The sequence below is a fragment of the Suillus clintonianus genome (assembly GCF_016758775.1).
Source record: "Suillus clintonianus strain FC179 chromosome Unknown DEU56scaffold_59, whole genome shotgun sequence".
Taxonomy (NCBI): Eukaryota; Fungi; Basidiomycota; class Agaricomycetes; order Boletales; family Suillaceae; genus Suillus; species Suillus clintonianus.
In genome coordinates this window covers 1-19,158 of record NW_024539283.1, presented here as the reverse complement: position 1 = coordinate 19,158, position 19,158 = coordinate 1, and the positions used below count along the sequence as shown (strand labels likewise).

General features: G+C 49.2%; 3 protein-coding genes across 3 annotated transcripts; 1 reads left to right on the top strand and 2 right to left on the bottom strand.

Moving 5' to 3' along the window:
• Positions 1–202: 202 nt before the first annotated feature.
• On the bottom strand, positions 203–8,305 carry DEU56DRAFT_815464 (uncharacterized protein). Its single transcript, XM_041353780.1, has 32 exons — positions 7,815–8,305; positions 7,667–7,762; positions 7,474–7,613; positions 7,263–7,417; positions 6,976–7,208; positions 6,838–6,924; positions 6,465–6,786; positions 6,268–6,408; positions 5,728–6,214; positions 5,439–5,671; positions 5,239–5,391; positions 4,757–5,189; positions 4,566–4,701; positions 4,198–4,511; positions 4,016–4,146; positions 3,834–3,964; positions 3,560–3,776; positions 3,457–3,508; positions 3,235–3,398; positions 3,038–3,180; positions 2,806–2,983; positions 2,670–2,761; positions 2,327–2,618; positions 1,986–2,278; positions 1,845–1,936; positions 1,547–1,782; positions 1,335–1,490; positions 1,178–1,289; positions 1,066–1,127; positions 871–1,015; positions 551–817; positions 203–495 (listed from the first exon to the last, which is right to left on the bottom strand). The coding sequence occupies exons 1-32, from the start codon at positions 8,234–8,236 to the stop codon at positions 368–370; spliced, it is 6,243 nt and encodes a 2,080-aa protein (XP_041206236.1). The 5' UTR covers positions 8,237–8,305; the 3' UTR covers positions 203–367.
• A 580-nt stretch (positions 8,306–8,885) lies between these two features.
• DEU56DRAFT_954723 (cytochrome P450) lies at positions 8,886–11,353 on the bottom strand (the record flags this gene model as incomplete). Its single annotated transcript, XM_041359214.1, has 11 exons — positions 8,886–9,352; positions 9,408–9,537; positions 9,607–9,617; positions 9,667–9,792; positions 9,851–9,932; positions 9,989–10,178; positions 10,242–10,364; positions 10,417–10,532; positions 10,583–10,731; positions 10,778–11,102; positions 11,155–11,353. 11 exons carry the CDS (start codon positions 11,351–11,353, stop codon positions 9,271–9,273), a joined length of 1,533 nt encoding a protein of 510 aa, XP_041206235.1. The 3' UTR covers positions 8,886–9,270.
• A 3,482-nt stretch (positions 11,354–14,835) lies between these two features.
• DEU56DRAFT_815451 (uncharacterized protein) lies at positions 14,836–16,159 on the top strand. Its single transcript, XM_041353779.1, has one exon. The coding sequence runs from the start codon at positions 14,843–14,845 to the stop codon at positions 15,818–15,820; it is 978 nt and encodes a 325-aa protein (XP_041206234.1). The 5' UTR covers positions 14,836–14,842; the 3' UTR covers positions 15,821–16,159.
• Positions 16,160–19,158: the final 2,999 nt, after the last annotated feature.

The following is a 19,158-nucleotide window of genomic DNA, read 5'->3' as shown; positions in this document are numbered from 1 at the left end:
CCCCTCAGCTGAGGGCGGCCTCGCGACGCATCAACTCTTCATTTGACTCCTGCCCAGCTTCGCTCTTCATGCTGAGAACATCGCTATTTAGTATTAAACGCATTGTTGTCCAATAGTCTTGTGAGCATACTCGAGCTGGAGGTGTCTTCGAGAGGTATAACAGAAATCTAGAAGCCGCATAGTATGATACCGACAGACATGAGGCAGAAGTTGAACGAATGATATATGGTAGAACTAGTTAGGTGAATCAATATTTTATGATTTTGATTTGGCGTTCAATCACATGCGAGTAGACGACTACGATGTATATAGCTGAAAATTGAGATCTAGCTTACACCCTTGGAAAGTTAGTCTAGAATGACATGAATCATAATCCACTGATGCTCCCGGCCACGCTTTCAACTGCATTCTTAAGCTTGTGGGTCTCACGTACGACACTGTCGTTCTCATCTTCGGCACATTCACTGATGAATGTAGCGGTTTCTGCTACGAAGCCTATCATGAAGTTAGAATTATCCTCCTTGATGACATGAACCACACGGGTACGAACCGATGAGCTTCCCACCCTGTTCACGCCAGAGGGCTTCTGAGCAGGACAGAGCGAATATGCGCTCACGAGCATCCTCTGCGCGAGTGTGCATGAGCAGGTCAAGGTTGATCGACTTGAGTAAGGAATCATCCACTGCCACGCTCGTCATGGCAATCAAGCAGTTCGTCAGCGCCTGCTTCCCGTCTGCGATGTTCAACTTGATGCAACTCGAAACTTGCGCTATCAGAGGTTTCGCTACAGAGGCCAGTTTGTCGTCACGCCAGAATACTGGAAAAATCATGAGTGAGTGGTGCGGTGTGATGTAAATCGTGTGTTCTCACCACCGTCGTCATTTTCGAAACTCTTGGTGAGTGTCTCGACCGTTGACAACCACAACGATGGATTTTGCGCTGAACCCGTGGCCAAAGAGTCCAATATATCGCACAAAGCTTGCAGAAGCATTGACATGTAAGGGTTCATCAAGCCCTGCACCCAATTAGTAACTACATATTCGAAAGATGTGTTACGGAGCACACCTTGAAATAATCCAACAAGGCAGAGTACATGTGGCAAAACGTGATTTTACGCTCCATGTGTGCTGCACGATGTTCAGAGAGGGAAAGACGATTTCGATACGGAGTAACTCACCGCCATCAGCTGCGAATGCCCAGTCATACATACGGCGGAACAACGGTCTGAAGGCCGTCTCGTTAAGCTTCACAACAAGTTCCAAGAACGCCGAAATGATATGTGGTTCTCCCTGGCACTAGTTAGTCTCACCGCAGGTCACAACAAAGAGACTCACATCTCTGGAGCCAGTGGTAGATTTCATGTTCACGCCAAAGCCGTCGAGGAATACTGAGAAAATTGGACGGATATGCTCCTGGATGTCAGGACGTCGAGCTACCCGAAGGCTGCGTTTGAAAAAGGCGAAGAACGCGATGAGTCCATCAACATGTTCCTGTTCATAGGACGTCAATATTGGCAATGACATTCAACATCTCGCGAGGTACGTACCTTTTTCTGAGATTTTTCCAAACTGGGCCACAGATCACACAGCACCGGTAGTAGCGTGTTGCTTGGGATCTTCTTCGCAATAGCTTTCATCAACCCTGCCATTGGACCGCTCAAGGCGACAGAGTATTCCAAATGGAGTTTGACAATGTCCATGAGTTCCGCAGTACCGTAAAAAGCGGGAAGCGTCGATACCAAGCCCTGTAGGGTAGAAATTGCGCCATCCACCGAAGATTGAGCTATTCGATCAAAACGTTCAATATTTGCAATGCTGGGTTTACGTGGGAGACAGGCCGCTCACCCATTTTTCCACTCAATCCTTCTTGGAGGACTGATGTACACTCTTGCGCAATCTCTCGGAAGTAAGGAATAAGCCGAGGACCAAGAGAGGATCTAAAATTTGCTCAGTAACGTAGAACGCGAGGGAAGAGAAGGTCCATACACATAACAAGGTAACACAGCTATAGCGGATTGCAATGATGCACGTGCTTTTATGATTTTGATGACTGGAGGGACAGTAGATACTAATGCTGACTCCTCGCCAGGACAAATGGAGGAGCTGATTGCTCTCAAGGCATTCAGCGCTGAGTTCACTAGTGCACCGGCTGACTGGCGAGAAACGACGTCCCGGATGCAGTCGATAATTGACATGGTGGTCTTTTGTTGGTCGCGACGGACCGCTTCTGTCACTCTAGGTATCCTCTCTGCGAGGACTTCAAGAGCACCAGCCTTGATCTAAAGAAGAAAGTGAGAAAGCACCTCGTAATGAAAATGTAATCCTACCCTAGTCTCATCTGACTGCAGCATGACTAAAGCTCCGTTCAGGAAGTCTGCTGCTCCGATGGCATTCATCACTTTTGACGTGGCCTTTTGCGTAACTGACACAATGTCTGCAACATTGTCGCCTTCTGTTGTAGCAAGGTCAGCGAGGAGAGAAATAAGTTCCGTCGTTGCGTTGTCGCCCTTTGAGATATCGGTGGAGGGCGTGGGTGTGATGGCATAACCGACAAACATAATAAGCGCCTGAGCACGTCGCTTCATGATAGAGGACGATTTCGCAGAGTGCTCGTCATCGCTGTAATGAATGTATGAGTAAGGAAGTGAGAAAACTAACTGGTTCTCGTACTGGGCATAATCCAAAAAGGTAGCACCCGCCTCATCGGAAAACGCGATATTACGAATAAGCCTTTTCGCCTCTCGCAACGCTTCCTTGAGAACCTGCAAGACGTCAGCCATATCCAAAAGCTCCACAACAAACTTACATGGAGATGCAATTCTCGGGGGAAATGACGCATCAGGGATATCGAAAGTCCTAACGAGGTTGAGGCTTCATCTTCATGTTGCCGGCTCACCCGGTTGGCTACCCTGTCTACCAACAACATGCAAACTGGAGCCAAGAATTCTTGAGGCCCAAGAACATCCGCGAGGTGTATGAAAAAGCTGGCCCGATACATCAGCACTAAGTCACGAATGTCAAATCCTTGATGGACATACTTTTGTCGACGATGACGTGGGATATGGTTGGATGCGTCCGTGAAGATGCGCAAGAACTCCCTGGCTCCGATGTAAAGTTCGAGTCCAGAAGCGTGTCGAGATTTGAGTGATGACACCATGACAGGGACGATGTTTTCGATTGTCTGCAGGTGAACAGCAATTAGCCAATGCATTCCACAAGCCACAAATATATTTACGTTTTGCACCACTTTGAAACTGTATGAGTCGTCGCGATGGAACACGTTTGTGCCCATGAACGTGAAAATTGGCATAATGTTATGCAGCACCGAATCAGGCGTGAGTCGAGCCAGGCTTGCCATGAGAAGGAGTGCTTGATGGAACGTCTGCGGGTTTTCTGATACTGTGACAACAATGTTTCAGTTTTAAAGATACACAAAAACTCAAAAAGGAGATCAAACCTCTGATGATTTCGACAAGTATGTCCAACCGTATGGGTCTAGCAGGAGGTTCCTGATCATCGTAATCAGCAAGTTAACATATGCGCGCAATGAAATCAAATACCGTAATTTTACTCGCTGTTTGTTCCACAGCAGCCATCAGCATTTGACAAGGGTAACTCGTATCGGACGGAACCGGTGACTCGTAATGGATAATCTTGCCAAGAGTGTCGAGGAGCTGTGTGAGAAGATCAAGCGAACCAGGAAGCTCCTTTGTTCCGAGAACTTCAGCAAGGAAAGTGAATATCGACATTTTTTCCTCGATATCTCCATGAGGGGGGCTGATTTGGGAGGGGGACGTATGAGGACAGGACACAAAGACAAACGAAGACACATACTGATCGAGTTTGGCACGTTTACTTGCAGGAGAATCCGACTGAGCTGCAGCAGGGTGGTAGACCACGAGTAGATGATTGATCAGATGGACATCCTGGAGAAGATTGCTCAGAAGCTCCTTCGCGCACACATACTATTGTTGCAGTCAGTCATAGTTCAGGTCACGGATCGCACGTTATCATACCACTTCGCTACCCAGCGATCCTGCGGACAAAAGAATGTCGCAAACTTGAGCCTGCCGTGTCATGCTGAGATGCGCAAAAAGCCTCTCTTCCAACGCGTCCGAAAACAGTTTCCTAACGGCAGTGATTGCATCTACAAGTCGTCAGGCCGCCGCCTGCGTAAAAAAGAAGAAAAAAGTCTCACTTGGCTTGAAGTATGTTTGCAACGCCAAACTAAAGATCTGCCAAACCGAATTTTCAGGGTCTGAGTTCAAATCTCCAACAGGAACGCTAAGGAATGTAGACACCACGAGAGCAGTGTACCGGTGGAAGTTGACGCCGAATAATTTTGAGATGGGAGCTGGGTCCTTGGCCAATGTCTCCATGGCAGATATCACCATGTGCGATCTTGCAGTGTCTGATACGTCATCGACAGAGGACATGATGGATATACGAGCTTCGGGCACTGGATGAGTGACTGCGTGCGACAGCAAGTAACATATCGCTCGGCGCCTGTATCTGAGTCAAGCGAGAAAATCAAAAAGCGAATACATGATTACGCGGCAAACATACTTTGCACTAGCAGCAGCGAAGTGCTGTTGGTGGAATATCTTGATAAAGTTGCCATCTTGCGCAAGGAGAGCGCGGCTTTCGAGGAGAGCCTTCAAATAGGCCTCGAGATCCTTTGCGTCAAGGTACTGCAGGTGTGCTATACAATGAAATGCGCATGAGCTCGGATAGCATGGCAGGCATAGGAAACCTACCAGACTCTGCTCCGTATATAGTGTCCAGCCCATAGACATGTTTCCTCTCCGAGGTAGACGCCAACACAGAGATGCATTCAAATACCAAAGCACGGCCTTGCTTGTCCGTCCGCGCATCCATGAGCACAGCAATGAAGGAAGGCAATACCGTCTGGAAATCGACGGCATTGTCAGAGTTGTGCCCACGTAAAAATGCTAAAGCATGCAAAAGAGCACGGGTTCGCACGCGCTCCAGGACGGGAGATCGCGCAAGAAGGACGCCTAGCAAGAATAGGAGAGAAGCATCTCTTAGGTTTAGGAAGAGCGCCTGGATGAGGTAGGTAGACAGCTGCGATGGAGTGGAACTTCCGGAAGCGACGGAGACAGCGTATAGGTTTTGCATGAGAGTGACATAGCGGTCTTCGATACCCTTCTTTTCAGGTAGCGAATCAATCTAGTGTGTAAAGTGAGCAACTAATAAACCGTCAGGCTCGAGAACATACCAGTGATGGAGTTGTAATCCAAGCAGGAGTACGCGCATCGACTAGTCGAACAGCCGGGATCAACGTCAATATGGACGCCTGAAGAAACATCACCGTGATTCTTCCTCCAGGCTTTGTTGCAACTTTCATGCCCAGCGTATCGTCATTGAGCACCTGCCCTAAATTCAGCAATTGAACTCGGAAAAGAAGAATAGTCATACCTCTTGTAAGTTCGCGGAACTATCTGCGAGATCACCAAAACCATCAACAGAGGGTAACTTCAGGGCGGCCAGAGCCTGCAAGGCTATATCGACCTGTTGTCCACACGACGTGTTGAGTAGGAAAGCGCGGACGACCAAGTAGGCAAGGGCGCGACCGTGCGGTAGGGGGTCATGTAGCTTGGAGAGGATGAGGGAAATATCGCTTAAACTGTCATTGGAAGCAAGGACGTTCTCTGCAGAAAAAAAAATAAGCAAATATAACTCATCAGGAAAACAGACGAACACGCACCTGCAATTTTGGCTGCCACATCGAGATTTGCCTGGCAAATTGCGTTCATGTCCACGTCTGCCTCATCGTTCTCCTCATCGTTCTTGCCACGTAGAAGGTCAGCCTTTTCCCAGATGTCCACGCAACCTCTCAACCATCCAGTTACGGTACTCCCGACCTCCCTCAGCGCCCTCCACACTCCCCGCGCAGTCCTGAACTTGGATTTACTGGCAAGTAGGTACGGAAATAGCACACGTTCTTGTACGGCTCGTGATAATTCTGGGCGCGTTTTGCTGAAATGACCGACAAGGAAAGAAACATGAGCGTGAAGAACGGCGCGAGCTGGCGGGTCCGGAACAACCTGCGAGACAATGGTATCGAGGAGTTTTTGAGGGGTGGTGCTTGAAGTCACCGTCGAGAGGAATAATTCAGGTGAAGAGTACAGCACATGGAGAACTCCAGCGTGTGTATCGTAGACGCGGGCGAGCAGAGCTGATTGTATTGAGGCCTGGAAAGACTGGTGAGTGACAAATACCAGGAACAACAATGCAATAGTGGTACCATGTCAGATGCCTCGAGCGTCTTCCCCCCTTGCAACATTTTGTAGAGTCGCTCGACAGCTCCAACGCGTGTCTCCTTGGTGGAGCTTGTCGAAGCAACAACAATTTCATTGACGTCGGTGCTTTGAGCCCACGGGTGACTCTGAAAATGTGCTCAACTTAATGTCTGTAATAATGATCCACGCCGAGGAAATTCACCACTGAAAACGAGATCATCAATTCGTCCGCTCTCTTCTTCCGCTCTTTCTTTTTCGTTCGCTGGTCGTCGCCCTCGTGCTCGCCCTCTCCGTCGCCAATGATTTCGCTCACGGCATCGCGAAGAATATCAACATGACGCTGATGAACAAGAGACAAGAGAGCACGTGCAGCATTAGTCGTTGAAGTTGCGACAGACTCGTCGTCATTGCCAGCGAGAATTAGCCGTATGAGCGAGGACACCAGACGTTCAAGCAATCTCAGAGGGGTACCCGTAGCGCTGAGAATTGCAGCGTAAAGAGAAGACACGGCAGGCTCTTCGAGTCTGGAAGATAATTAGTCCTTCTCCTCGACAATTGAGTTAGCTTGCGCATACCGGGGCTTGAGACATTCGAGGAGTGGCAAGACAAATTTATCCGCTCCGACGAACTGAACCGCACCTCGAAGTTCCTCCATAAATGCGCTGCAACCATAACTTCAACAGCAAAATACCCGGCATTAAAATTTGGCTTACGGCATCTTTAGACATGAATTCCCTGTGCTTGCGTGAAAAGCCTCAAGTTCCTCTTGAGGTGAGCATACTGCAATGGCAACTTTGATGAAGTGTTCGCTAGATCTGTTGTCCTTCGTATCTCGTTTGCCTTTGGGAGCGGCTGAAGTAGCCATTGCTCCGACGATAGCTACCACGGCAGCAGATGACAGGGACACTTTATGCGAGAGTGTGGAGAGCAGCACGTAACTACCAAGCTAAGGGAGGGTAGAATGTCAGCAACACTAAGGCGTCGTAGATGGAAGACTCACAGTTGCATTAGCGTCACTATGACTAGTCTGGAACGGCGCAAGGAGAGCAGAAAGCAGAAACGCTAGAATGCCTTCATCTAGACCCGGTGAAGATGCGATATAGTCGTGCATCGTGGCTGCGTTGAACGCGACGAGAGTGCGATGAGAGCATGAGCCTAACAGCGTGTATATTCAAGGATGTACTAGAGTGTGTTCAGATGCGTATTCTTACCTCTTATCGCAGTTGGAAGTAATGATGCAATAAATCTGGCCACCGCTTGGTTGGCAGCCATGGCTTTGACCATCGAGCTCCGTGCAAGAGGCGTTGCTGCTGATTTAAATGGTAGCAGAAATGAAAATATGGAAGATGGACTGAGGGAAGGATGTCAAGAACGAAACCGGCCCAAACGAAGATCGAAACGCACGAGATGTGTAGGATCGAGAGCATCTTGACAAAGTGTGGGGATTCGTGATAGGGAAAAAATAGAGAAAGAACTGCATCGACGTTGAATTCGTTGATGCTTCACAGACGTTGTCAGTTGTAGAAGCTCGCAAAATAGTACAGACGCATACCGAAATCTCCTGACGAGCCATTCTAACACTTTGCTTGTGGGTGCTTCCATGAGCCACGGTCCTAACAAAGATAGAAATGCGTTCAACGTGCGATCAAGGTTCGTGTTCACATCCCGAGATTGCATTGTGCGGTCGGTATTCCTTGCAGCCTCGGAGAATAAAGTTTGGTCGAAGTCCACTGGCAGGGAAGACCCATCTGAACCCAATTTTATGGTTCGCGCAGTAAAAGCAGGAGATAATGAGGACAATTGGGCGAAGGCGTTGCTGGCAAGTGCATGGATCGAATCGAGGTCATGAACGTCGGTGTCTCGACCAGTGAAAAGGTAAGATTCTGTCCGTCTTCGTTTGCTGGTGTGAGCCTCGAGAAGAGATGCATTTAGAGATGCGGATGCGGCCAACTGACTCGCAAGTGCAGACGGCATATTACAACGCGTCCAAGTTATCCTGACCAGGTCCTACTAACCGCAACTTCACTATGAGTGACTATGATCTATTCTCTGCAGCCGTTTTCTCGATCAAAAAAGCTGCTGACGTAACAATTTCGAATTCTGCTTTTGGTCAACTTGTTGAAGTCAATCGAAGATCATCCATGCAACTTGATGGCAAGTACTGGCAACACTGCTAGTCTCACAATCCGCTACGGCCCTATTATTCTAGGATTAGGCTACTCTACATGAACCAGATGATCTTCGGGGCCGGCAATCATCGAGGAAGTCTCCCGCCGGGTGGAACGACGACGCCGCTCACTGACGGTAGCTGTTTCGTCGTCTAGCTCTGAGATTTCAAAGTATTTTCCTTTGCTTTGTTGGCATTTATGTTTTCAGTCTTCTGCAACACCTCGTCCCCCTCACCACTATGGCTCGTGGAGGTTCCCACTGTCTGTCCAGTACGTTTACATTCAAGTATTGTTTGAGTCAAAGGCCTATTATTATTGCAAAGAATATATGGGGTGCGGGACTCGAGTCCACGCATATGCATCACTTTGATTTCACCGAAATCTCTGCCTAGCACGAGACTCTGCGGACGTCGTTTCTCCTGAAGTATGTGGAGACGTATTCGAGCTTTCGATTAGGGAATCCAGGTGGAGCAAGCTTTCCTAGGACCAAGCTCTGAGGAGACACCGCTGGTGATCTTTCTGTCTCTGTTCTCACTTTCTGCGGAAGAAATGCACCCCTCGAGGATCGCATCTATTTCGTCAATGCTTGCGCGCGTGATTACTGCAATTGCAAGCAAAGAGACTACATCGTGGATATGCAAGCTGCAAGCCATGGATCTTCATCATCGGCAAAGTTTCCAAAGGACTACCAATTTACAAGCCAGGACTCTGGCCACTCCTCTGGGACCACTTGGCACACCACAACCCTGCACCACGATGCAAAGTATAAACTACGACAGTCAGTGTTAAAATAGCCATCCACGGCAAGTATCTTCCTATGTGTAGTTCATGTTTGTGCGTTTAGTAGCCAACATCCTGCTCAATGAGTGCGACGGCTTTGGCAGAGCGAGGCTTAATAGAGCACTTGAAGGGTTTGAGGTGACTGGAAGTGTGTCTATTCAGACCAGCACCCGGACGTGACAAGATAGGTGACAAACCTGATCGTGCCTGACGAGGGATCAACCTCAGGGGTGATCTCAACACCGTTCTCGACGACCTTAGAGATATCAAATACGGCCAATGACATCGCCGTGGACATCCAGATGGAGGCTTCAGCGAGGTGGAGACCTGTACATGAAAAGCAAGCAACGTCTGAATACATATCTGGTCATCGGCGCTTCTGTGAGTTGGGCATACCTGGACAGATACTGTGGAGCAGAAAGTTAGCATTACACTAAAAACCAACTCCATACTTACCGTCTTCCAAAGCCGAAGCATATTGTGCGAGGCTCTGTCTCAGGCTTCTTTCCGTTATTGACCAAAAACCGTTCAGGGTTGAATTGTGAGGGGTTAGCATATGTCTCCGGGTTATTGAGCATGAACCTGGCATTAGGCTATATTCAGTTAAAATATCGAATGCAGAAGAAAAGGGGGTACCGACCAAATGTTAGGTACCACCAAGGAACCTTTTGGAATGTAGTACCCGTCATGAATATCATCCTCAGTAGCACAGTGGGCGAAACCTGTCATTGAGATACCGTTCGGGAACTAAAGAATGCGTTAAATGGGATACACGGACCGGTAGGGCCAACAGCATGCCATCGTAGGGCTTCTTTTGCAAGCGCCTCAGTGTAGGGAAGAGATTCTCGGTCGGCGAAGGAGGGAAGACGATCGGGACCGACAACATCATCTATTTCAGCCTGAGCCTTCTTCTGCACATCAGGGAATAGTGACATAGCCAGGAAGAGCGAGTAGATTGTAGAAACAGTCTGAGGAAAGAAGTTTAGTACTCTCAGAAGATCATGATAAAAAATACGTCAGAAGGGACCAACCGTGTCGGCACCGCCGGCATATAGAGATCCAGCAGACCATTTCACAACGTGATCATCTTCCACAGACAGAGTACGGCCTTCTAACAGATCCGAGGTAAAAGACTTCGGGGCAATGCCAGCAGCCTATAGCATTCAAACGTCAACGCATGATCGCACAACTACAAATGTTAGTCACCATCTGATCCTTGACGAACTTGTAGGGTGCAGAAACCATCTCATCCATGGTCTCGTGCCATTCACGGGCTAGACGCTTGAAGCCGGCACCAGGGAACCACTCGGGGACTTTGGCCACTACAGATGGTGAGGCCATTGCAAACAAATGTCTGAATGCTATAGCTTACAGAATGGCATATATTCAACCATGAAGGCACCAGGAGCAGTAGAACGCGAGAATTGGTCCAGAGCGCGATCTGCAACGTCAACGAAGGGATCACCGTTCTCTTTCACTTCATAACCATAAGAGATGCGCAGAATGATAGCCCCAGCGGTGCTATAAAAATCAAGATCGTGTCAATGCAAGGACGGATATTACATACTGTCGAATATGTTCCTGTAATTGGTCGGGTGTCGTAAACACGCGCTTAAGGAATCGGCGAGTCTCGACCACTTCGATCTGGCTGTAGACGTCCACTGCAGCGCGGCTGCCAATGACGCGGTGGAAGTTCTTGCGGTACCGGCGTAATTGGTCACCGTAAGGGAGAAGAGTCATGATGTGCTTCCAGCCAACGAGTTCACCGCCAACAGGTAAAAAAGGACGGTCAGAGTACACAGTGCTCTTCTTATCCAACATGTCCACCGCAGTCTTGACAGAGTTCACCACAATGATATGTTGACCCAGAACCTCGATATGCGAGATATCACCTGCAAACAATACTTGAAACATGATGATGTTGGGGAAAGGGGAGGTACTGACCATACTTCTTGCCCCACATAGCGAAGGTAAGCCAGGGCTTGATGCGGGGCGTGTCTAGGACGTTCCCGATGAGAGGCCACCCCGGAGGACCAGGGGGATACGGTGCAGGATTCTTCTTGTTGAACACATGTTTTAACAGATACGCTCCGACACACGCAAGGCATAGGTCGAACCAAGTGATGTTGGTGAGTGCCAACATAGTCTACTAGCAAATGACGAGCAACTCGAGAGTGGGTTTGTGTAGGGAATGGTCTGATACGAGGAGTCGTATCGACTGATCATGTTATTTATACCTGTCATCTATAACACGGATGAAAGTGATCACCGGTCATGCATAATTGCATATGCATCATGCATCATGTCCTGAGGCCTCCGAGTGTACGGCAGGTGTACGGTGAATTTCGGGCTTTCCGGGTTTCGCATAATGAGATTACAATGCGCCCATATGTCAAATTCAGGTAGCCCCCGAGCACATCAGTCATAGTATTCAGGCTAGGCCCGTGCTCCTTGAAAGAAACGGGACCTTTGTCACGCTGACCCATGCGCAGTCACAATTCAGTGCGCCGATAGGATCATAATCCTCGATATTCTCGTCATCCAAGATAAAGAAGTTGAAGCCGTACTGTGGGCTTGAAGGTTCTAGGGGGTTTTGAAGATAAAGAGATAGTACTTAGCTGAAGTTTATTTTTCGTTTCACAATCCAATGCATAGTTAAAACTTTGTCTGTTTGACGAGCTAGCCGCTATAGGTATTTACCAAATTCACCCAAAGTTTGAAATTCACACCATGTGATGTGAATCTGGGAAGGGCATTTTGGGGGTGAATTAACGCTAATTTACAGGTGTAAATTTACGCCCCTCTATTTGACCGTACACTAGCCGTACTACTACTACTACGCCCTAGCATCAGGGACCCTGGCACTACCACGGAGGACCAACCGCCTTGGTACCACAATGAACACGACAGCAAGGATGCTTGCTTAGCCACGTTCCACGTTCCAAGGGGCCTAGCATCTATGATTGTCGCCTGAATAGTGGTGATGGAAACACTTCACTCTGGTTTCTGCTGACAGTCAGTTCGTTCCCCCTTCCTGACCTTTGGCTTTCAAAATAACAGCACAGATCTGCAAGTCGGCAAGTTGATGTGAGTCTACACATACCAGCGAGTGGGCTTCTACGCGCACAGAGGAAGGTTGTTCAAGTGTGACCGAAAAAGAAACTAAAGTTCGGTTAGATCCTTGGCCCGCTGTGCACTCAAACTATGGTAGTGCACGAGCGTCCTGTGAAGATCGCGGCCGTGTTTGGTTAGCCTGGTCGTGATTGAGTCCGGGATCATCAGATATATGGAAGCTTCACGTGCTACGGACCCGGTCGAGCGACAAAGGAAACAAATTAAAGACTGGCTCCGCGGGTGACTTTGAGAGGTGACGACATGGATTCATCGCGCAGCGCTTGCGAGATGGTGCACTAAGCATGAGGATATCTACCCGCGAGCTGTTGGGTCGTGTGTCAAGCTCATCCGAGGTCTGGTTGTTGGTCGTTGACGGAAGAGCCTACAAATATGCTCATCGTCATTATGACCTTCGTGGTTCGGTCGCTGTTGAACCCAGAGGGTGATTACGGCAAGGTAATATCATTGGTGGTTTGTAAATACAAGAAGCAGATTTGCCTCTCTATCAAAAAGGACTGGTATATACTCACATGGACTACCACCGGGGTCGACCGGGACCTTTGGCGCGGCTCAAGATGAATCTTCTTTATGATGCTATGGTTGGCTTAGCCATGAGCCACCCTCTCCTCACCTTGTCACCTGCGATTGCGGTAATCATGCGAGCATTAATATCGACATCATCGGGCGGCGCAGTTCCACCACCGAAAGTGAGAACGGAGACAGTAAGATTGCTGCAACCGTCCTCTGTCTCTATAGAGGCACAATGCCAACAATACCGTGGAAGGAGCAGCAGGACGCCATGACGAAGGAAGTTGAACTGGGAGGGATCACAACGTACCAGGCCATGAAAGCCTTGGGCACGATTGGAGCGCCAATCCTGAGTGGAGTACAAGCGTGAGTCAAGAGTGGAAAATCAAAGGGGCTCCAGTGGAGCGCGCACATGGGGGCGACGCGAATCGGTTCCGCGGGATCAAACACCTGGTCCTTACATGGTTGAAACATATCATGGCAGCGCGGAGTCTGAACACTTCTTGGTTAGATGTGTTTACCTAAGAACAACTTCCGGAAGTCTTCTTGACAGGAGTCCATCACAATCGAGCAACGGGGTGCAACATTTTCAACAAGTATGTCCTTCAAGTTAGCACTTACGGTATCTGACGTCTTCCAGAACTCTTCTAACAATCGGAATTTCTGATTATGCGTGACCTCGACTGAAACGATCTACGACTAGCGATTTTAGCAAGCATTGCCTCTGGGCGCTTCTTTCTGGCTGTATTCAAATGACCCCGAGCAGCGCACTGACACAACGAATCTCCCGCGTTTGCCCCTGGTACGTCTTGCGTTCGCTTGATCATCCAAAATTCCTTAATCCAACACTACTTTTACCCAGCCGTTCAGTTGAAGATGAATGCAAACACCGTGACGCCCCAGTGCTACAACAGCCAGCTCAAACCGTCATACCATGGAACAGGACAGCGATACACCAGCCCCACTGATGGGAAATGCAAGCAACTCATTGTGCAGTCTGTGAACCCCAGGTCGACGAGCAATTGGGAAGAACACACGTTTTACTCAAACATCCCACTGTCCACGAAGCTTGCTGCGTGGCTAACAAACACGATCCTCAACCCATCTGAATATGTCCTTCTATGGTTATTCGTCTGGGCAATTTATGTTTTCGCATTATGTATTCCATCCAGAGAGCCTGCATTTGCCCATTCATACAAGCCGTATTTGATGCGGTTTGTCGGTCACCTGTGGGCTCCACGTTCCCAGAGGGAATACTCTCTACAGTCACGAACAGGTGAACATGACGGACTTGTCCGACGCATCACCCATGCCCTATATCCTCGCTTCCTTGTTGTGTACGATGCAACGACAGGAATATGGACGAGAGCAGACATCCTATATTGCTATCACGTACTGTTACCCTGACATGATGAAGTCCGGAAACGGTCTGGAGGTGCTCATACAACGGTCGCGGGATGTTACCTTGGATCAAGGATTTGATGCGTACTGGCTAGATCTCGAGTGCTTGTTCGAAGATCCCGCACAGAAAGCCCAAGACCTGTATCGCATGTCGGATGTATACAGACGCGCCTCGTTCACGCTCATTGCGCTCAGCGATGAGAGTGGCTGGGCTGCTTGGGGCGGGCGCGTTTGGACCCTGCCGGAAGCTCTCCTTAGTAGCGAACTGCGATACAAGGTCGGGGATAACGCGGTCACTCCTGTCAACCTCTTCCAAATCGCCTCTTTAGCTTACTCGCACTATGACGAAGAGTCCCAGATTATCAATTCTTTTGCCATCTGGAAAGATACGCTCGACAGACTGGACCGCAATCTCCAACTCAAAGAAGCAATATGGCGCCGAGAAAGCTCTTCCTCTCAACTCGCGCAAGGAGGAAATTCTCAGGGGAGATATCACGCAGAGAAGGTCTATGCGCTCATGGGATTTTTTGAACGTCGCATTCTCCCAGATGCAGCGGAGACAGAGCTGCAGGCGCTTGCACGTTTATTTATGGCGAACGATAACGACCGCATCGCTGATCGCATGATCTCAATGTTTCCCAGAGATCGAAAAGCCATACATCAATGGTACACCAAAGAAGACGAATACGGTGCCAAGCTTTGGGACATCGAGCCCGCTGCACAGGTCATTGGCATCACATCTAATGGTGCTCTTGTGCTGGATAGATGTCGGGCGGCGGCCATTAGGTGGAAGAACTTCCCATCCGTCGCGTTTGCTACGAGGCGCTCGATCCGAAAAATTGTGGCACTCATAGTGCCGTACTTGTGCATGATCCTGATCGTGGCGGGTATTGCCTTGAACAGACTTGGGTGTGGGACCATCTTTGGTCTGTGTAACATAGAAAGAGACTTGCGTGATCCCATAGCAGCGGCAGGCCTTGGCCTACTGATCAGCTCAATCGTTCTGATGCTTTTTGCACCATGCTTGACAACTTATGGACACTCCGGTCGAGTAGTCTCTGCTCGTCCGTGGCTGATTGGGGTGAGGGGAGTCATCTCTGCCCAACAAGCTTCCAAGTGCCTGTATGGAGGTCAGGTGGGCAATTCTCGTCGTACCTTTTACACCCCTTCAGGTTCGTTGTTGGCGAAACCAACGACAAGTAATTCCAAATTCCGCGAAGGCCACGTTTCGCAATACAAAGCAGCTCTTGCAGCTCCACCATTTGACCCTATCGAAGGCCACATGTTCACCCTCGTCGATACTGTATCTGGGACGATCTACTACTTCCGCGCGCATAGGCCACCCACGGTTTGCCTGTTTACGGGAGCAGAGGGTGGACAAGGGAGGTTTGTTCTGTGTAGTGGGAAGTGCAGCAGTAGCGAGCTGCAACGCGAGACGGTGCTCCGTATGCCGAGCTTCATCTCGACCTACATGCACACATGTGATTGGTGTTGGATGTTAAACATCGACGTATTTCCTTTTCTCTGTTTCCTTTCTCTGTTTCCTTTCTCGATTTCTCGATCATGATCACGGACCCTTTAGAATAGATTATAATCTTATTGTTTCGCACTGTTTGTACCTCAGCGGTTATTCTCCAACGCTGAGGTATGGTTCATGTTCACATATGCACGCCGTCTCTCACTTACACTATTTCGTCTCTAGACGTGTCCTTTAGGGATTATCAATACACAGCGGTTATTCTCCAACGCTGAGACGTGTCCTTTAGTTTCTACTTTCTACAGGTTATGAGCCCCGGCTTCATTTAAGCCAGACAACCGAAACTTTAAACACAATTCACTCACGTGCTGCCCGCCGCTCACATAATTCACATTTACCAACGACGGTATCGTTATGGGTAAACATGACCATATTCCCGAGCTGCTCGGTACGGAAAATTACGTTGGCTGGGCCACCAAGATGCAATACGCACTGGCGTGCGAGGACTACTGGTGTCATGTCAACACTAAATCCGAACCTGGGGATCTTCTCGGACATCCCTCCTATATCCCTGTGCCAGTCAACAAAGATAGTCCCACGGACGCCGAAACGGCGAAAATGCGTGAATGGCTATTGAAGGATATGAAGGCCAAGGAACTTATTACACGACGACTCGCCTCGTCCGTTGCTTCCCTCGTTCCTCGTTCTCACACAGTCACAGCGCGTAAAGCTTGGCAAGTTCTACAAGAACATTTCAACCGCACCGACATGAGTGCACAGTACCTCCTCAGACAGCAAGTCCAAGCTTTGCGGATGAAAGACTCCGCCGACGCTACGTCATATGTAGCACAGCATGCAGTCTTCCGCGAACGTTTGATGGACGCGGGCGCACCCTGGGGGGAAACAGATGCTATCTACCACATGTTGATGGGACTGCCACAGACCCTGATCTGGCAGCAATTCAAATCCCTACTCGAACAACGTATGCACGATGAGTCTATGAGCACCGCCATCACATCCGTCCCTACCTTCACCTTCGAGTCTTGCGTTTCACGCATCACATCCGAAGCCGCGCGACATGTCGTCACACAACACGTTCATTCTGCCCGCCCAGGATCCGAGTACGCTAATGTTGCTACAGCCTCCTCATCGTCGGGAACGAACCCCATCACCGGCTTGCGCATGCATAGGCACAACCCACAGGGAGTGTTTTGCACCACCCCTGGGTGCAATAAAGGCGACCACGACCACGCGCACTGTTACGGAAAGGGGGGAGGAATGGAGGGTCAGGCACCTTGGATGCGGAATAAGAAGAAGGAATCTGGCGAGCGAAAGGACAATGCGGTTGCGGCAGTTGTTGTACCCACTGCAACACCTCCACCTCCTGCTCCGGTCGTTGCAGCTGTTGCTACTGATCTTGCAAGTCTCATGCAGGACCTCTCTTTTGTGTCCATTGCAGAACTGCCTGACAACGTTGCATGCGTCTCCTCGCTCCCCTTCACTACCATCCTCGATTCTGGAACCACCGTCACACTTGTCAAGGATCGTCGATTCTTCCACACCTACTCTACTGAGGACCCAATCAACGTTCTCACAGCCAACCACGGTGTGTTGCAGACGACTGGACGGGGTAACTGTGTCGCCTGGTTCACAATCGGACAACGTCGACTTCGCGTTCGATTGTCAAATTGCCTACATGCACCCGACGCCCTGCTCAACTTACTCTCAGTCAGTTGCATGAACGCAAAAGGGTGGGATATCAATTTCCGTTCCAACATGACGTGCGAACTGGCATACAAGGGGACTCACATTGGCGCCATCCCGGCCATGGGTAAGCTGTATGCGCCGGACTTAGAGTTTATCCCGTTTGCGCACCCACCAGCACTACCCATCATTCCTGACGTCACAGCGTTCGCACATGTGCCTTTGTCACTCAACTTATGGCATGCTAGGATAGGGCACATCGGGAAGGAAGCCGTCTTACGTCTGGGTCGCGTCGCTCAAGGCATTACCATCAATTCCTCGACACCACTCTCCCACTGTGAATCATGCATCATAGCCAAACACCCTCACCAACCATTTCGCACCTCTGAAACGGAACGCGCGTCCAACTTCCTCGATCTCATCCATGCCGACGTCTGCAGCCCAATCCCCACCCTTACCCCCCATGGGAAGTCTTACTTCATCATTTTCATCGATGATGTTACAGCGGCCCCATCATTTTCTCATCATCATGCTTCTCCGATCTATTCCTGTTATCTCTGACTGCTTATCAACATGCATTGCATGAACATTCTAGATACTTCCGTCTATTCTTGTTATCTTTGACTGCTTATCAACATGCACTGCATGAACATTCCAGATAGTTCCATGACATTCTTCTTGACTCCTTTCACTTCCATAGTCGGCCTGGTCCGTGCCTCCTCTGTCCATTATAAATACCGCAGTAGTCACACTTGTACTCTCTAACTTGAATCTACTTGGTTCTCTCTGATACTTGATCATCTTCTGAGGAAGATACCTGATTCCGATCTAGCTCTTATAGAGACTAGCCTATACTCGAACTTCACTTAGAGGGAGAGCCCCTCAAGTGTCTGAACCGAACGTCGTAACACGAAGAATTCCTTTATTGGATTAGTTACGCAAGAACTATCCAAGTTGTAACAAAAGATTCAAGTTTCTCTGAACCCCTCTATCACCGAGGGGCCCACTCACCCTGAAACCCTGAACCCAGAATAGAAAGACAAGACGTCTTCCCAGAAGCTAAGCTCGGCTAAGGCAAGACACGCCGCCGGAAGAATCCTAGGAGGAGACCCATACCCCAGAACAGAAAGAACTCCTACTCAGACTCCTCAGAGCCCATTCGCATCCCTATTAGCAGGACCATCCGCTATAACCAGAGGGGTCATTGCATCACCAATAGGACATAGTTCGATTGAAGGGTTATCCCAGAGCCAAGAACCGTCGCAACAAGAACATCCCCAGAACCCACCCGTTGATAAAGACGAAGAAATCCTTGACGCTCCGCCGCTTGATCTTGACGATGAGGAAGAAGAAGACTACAAACGAAGAACCCGAAGAACCAGAAGAACCCGAACCTCAAGTATCCACTATGGCGGGAAGAGGAGACAAACACATTGAACGGAAAATTGGGTACCCACCTGACTTTTCCGGAGATAGGGAGAAATTTTCCCAATGGCTGTGCCTAGTTGACTCATATATCGAAATCAACGATGAAATCTACGACACCGACAAGCGAAAAATCATCTTCGCTCTTTCCATTCATGAAAGAAGGAGCAGCAGCTCTCTGGATGGAAGATTTCATCACCTTTACCAGAGAAAGAAAACCCAACCTCGATAACCGGAGCAAAGAACAGTTTTGGAACATGGGGCGAATTTCACTACCAAGATGAAAGAAAGCTTTTCCC

What these genes read in the sequence shown, in the direction of transcription:
- DEU56DRAFT_815464 (XM_041353780.1), bottom strand. Translation starts at nt 8,236, where the DNA reads ATGCCGTCTGCACTTGCGAGTCAGTTGGCCGCATCCGCATCTCTAAAT. An exon ending in ATAGTGACGCTAATGCAACT is followed by an intron (nt 7,209 to 7,262) that starts GTGAGTCTTCCA and finishes ACCCTCCCTTAG; the next exon opens with CTTGGTAGTTACGTGCTGCT. An exon ending in CCCGAGAATTGCATCTCCAT is followed by an intron (nt 2,762 to 2,805) that starts GTAAGTTTGTTG and finishes GACGTCTTGCAG; the next exon opens with GTTCTCAAGGAAGCGTTGCG.
- DEU56DRAFT_815451 (XM_041353779.1), top strand. Translation starts at nt 14,843, where the DNA reads ATGGCGAACGATAACGACCGCATCGCTGATCGCATGATCTCAATGTTT.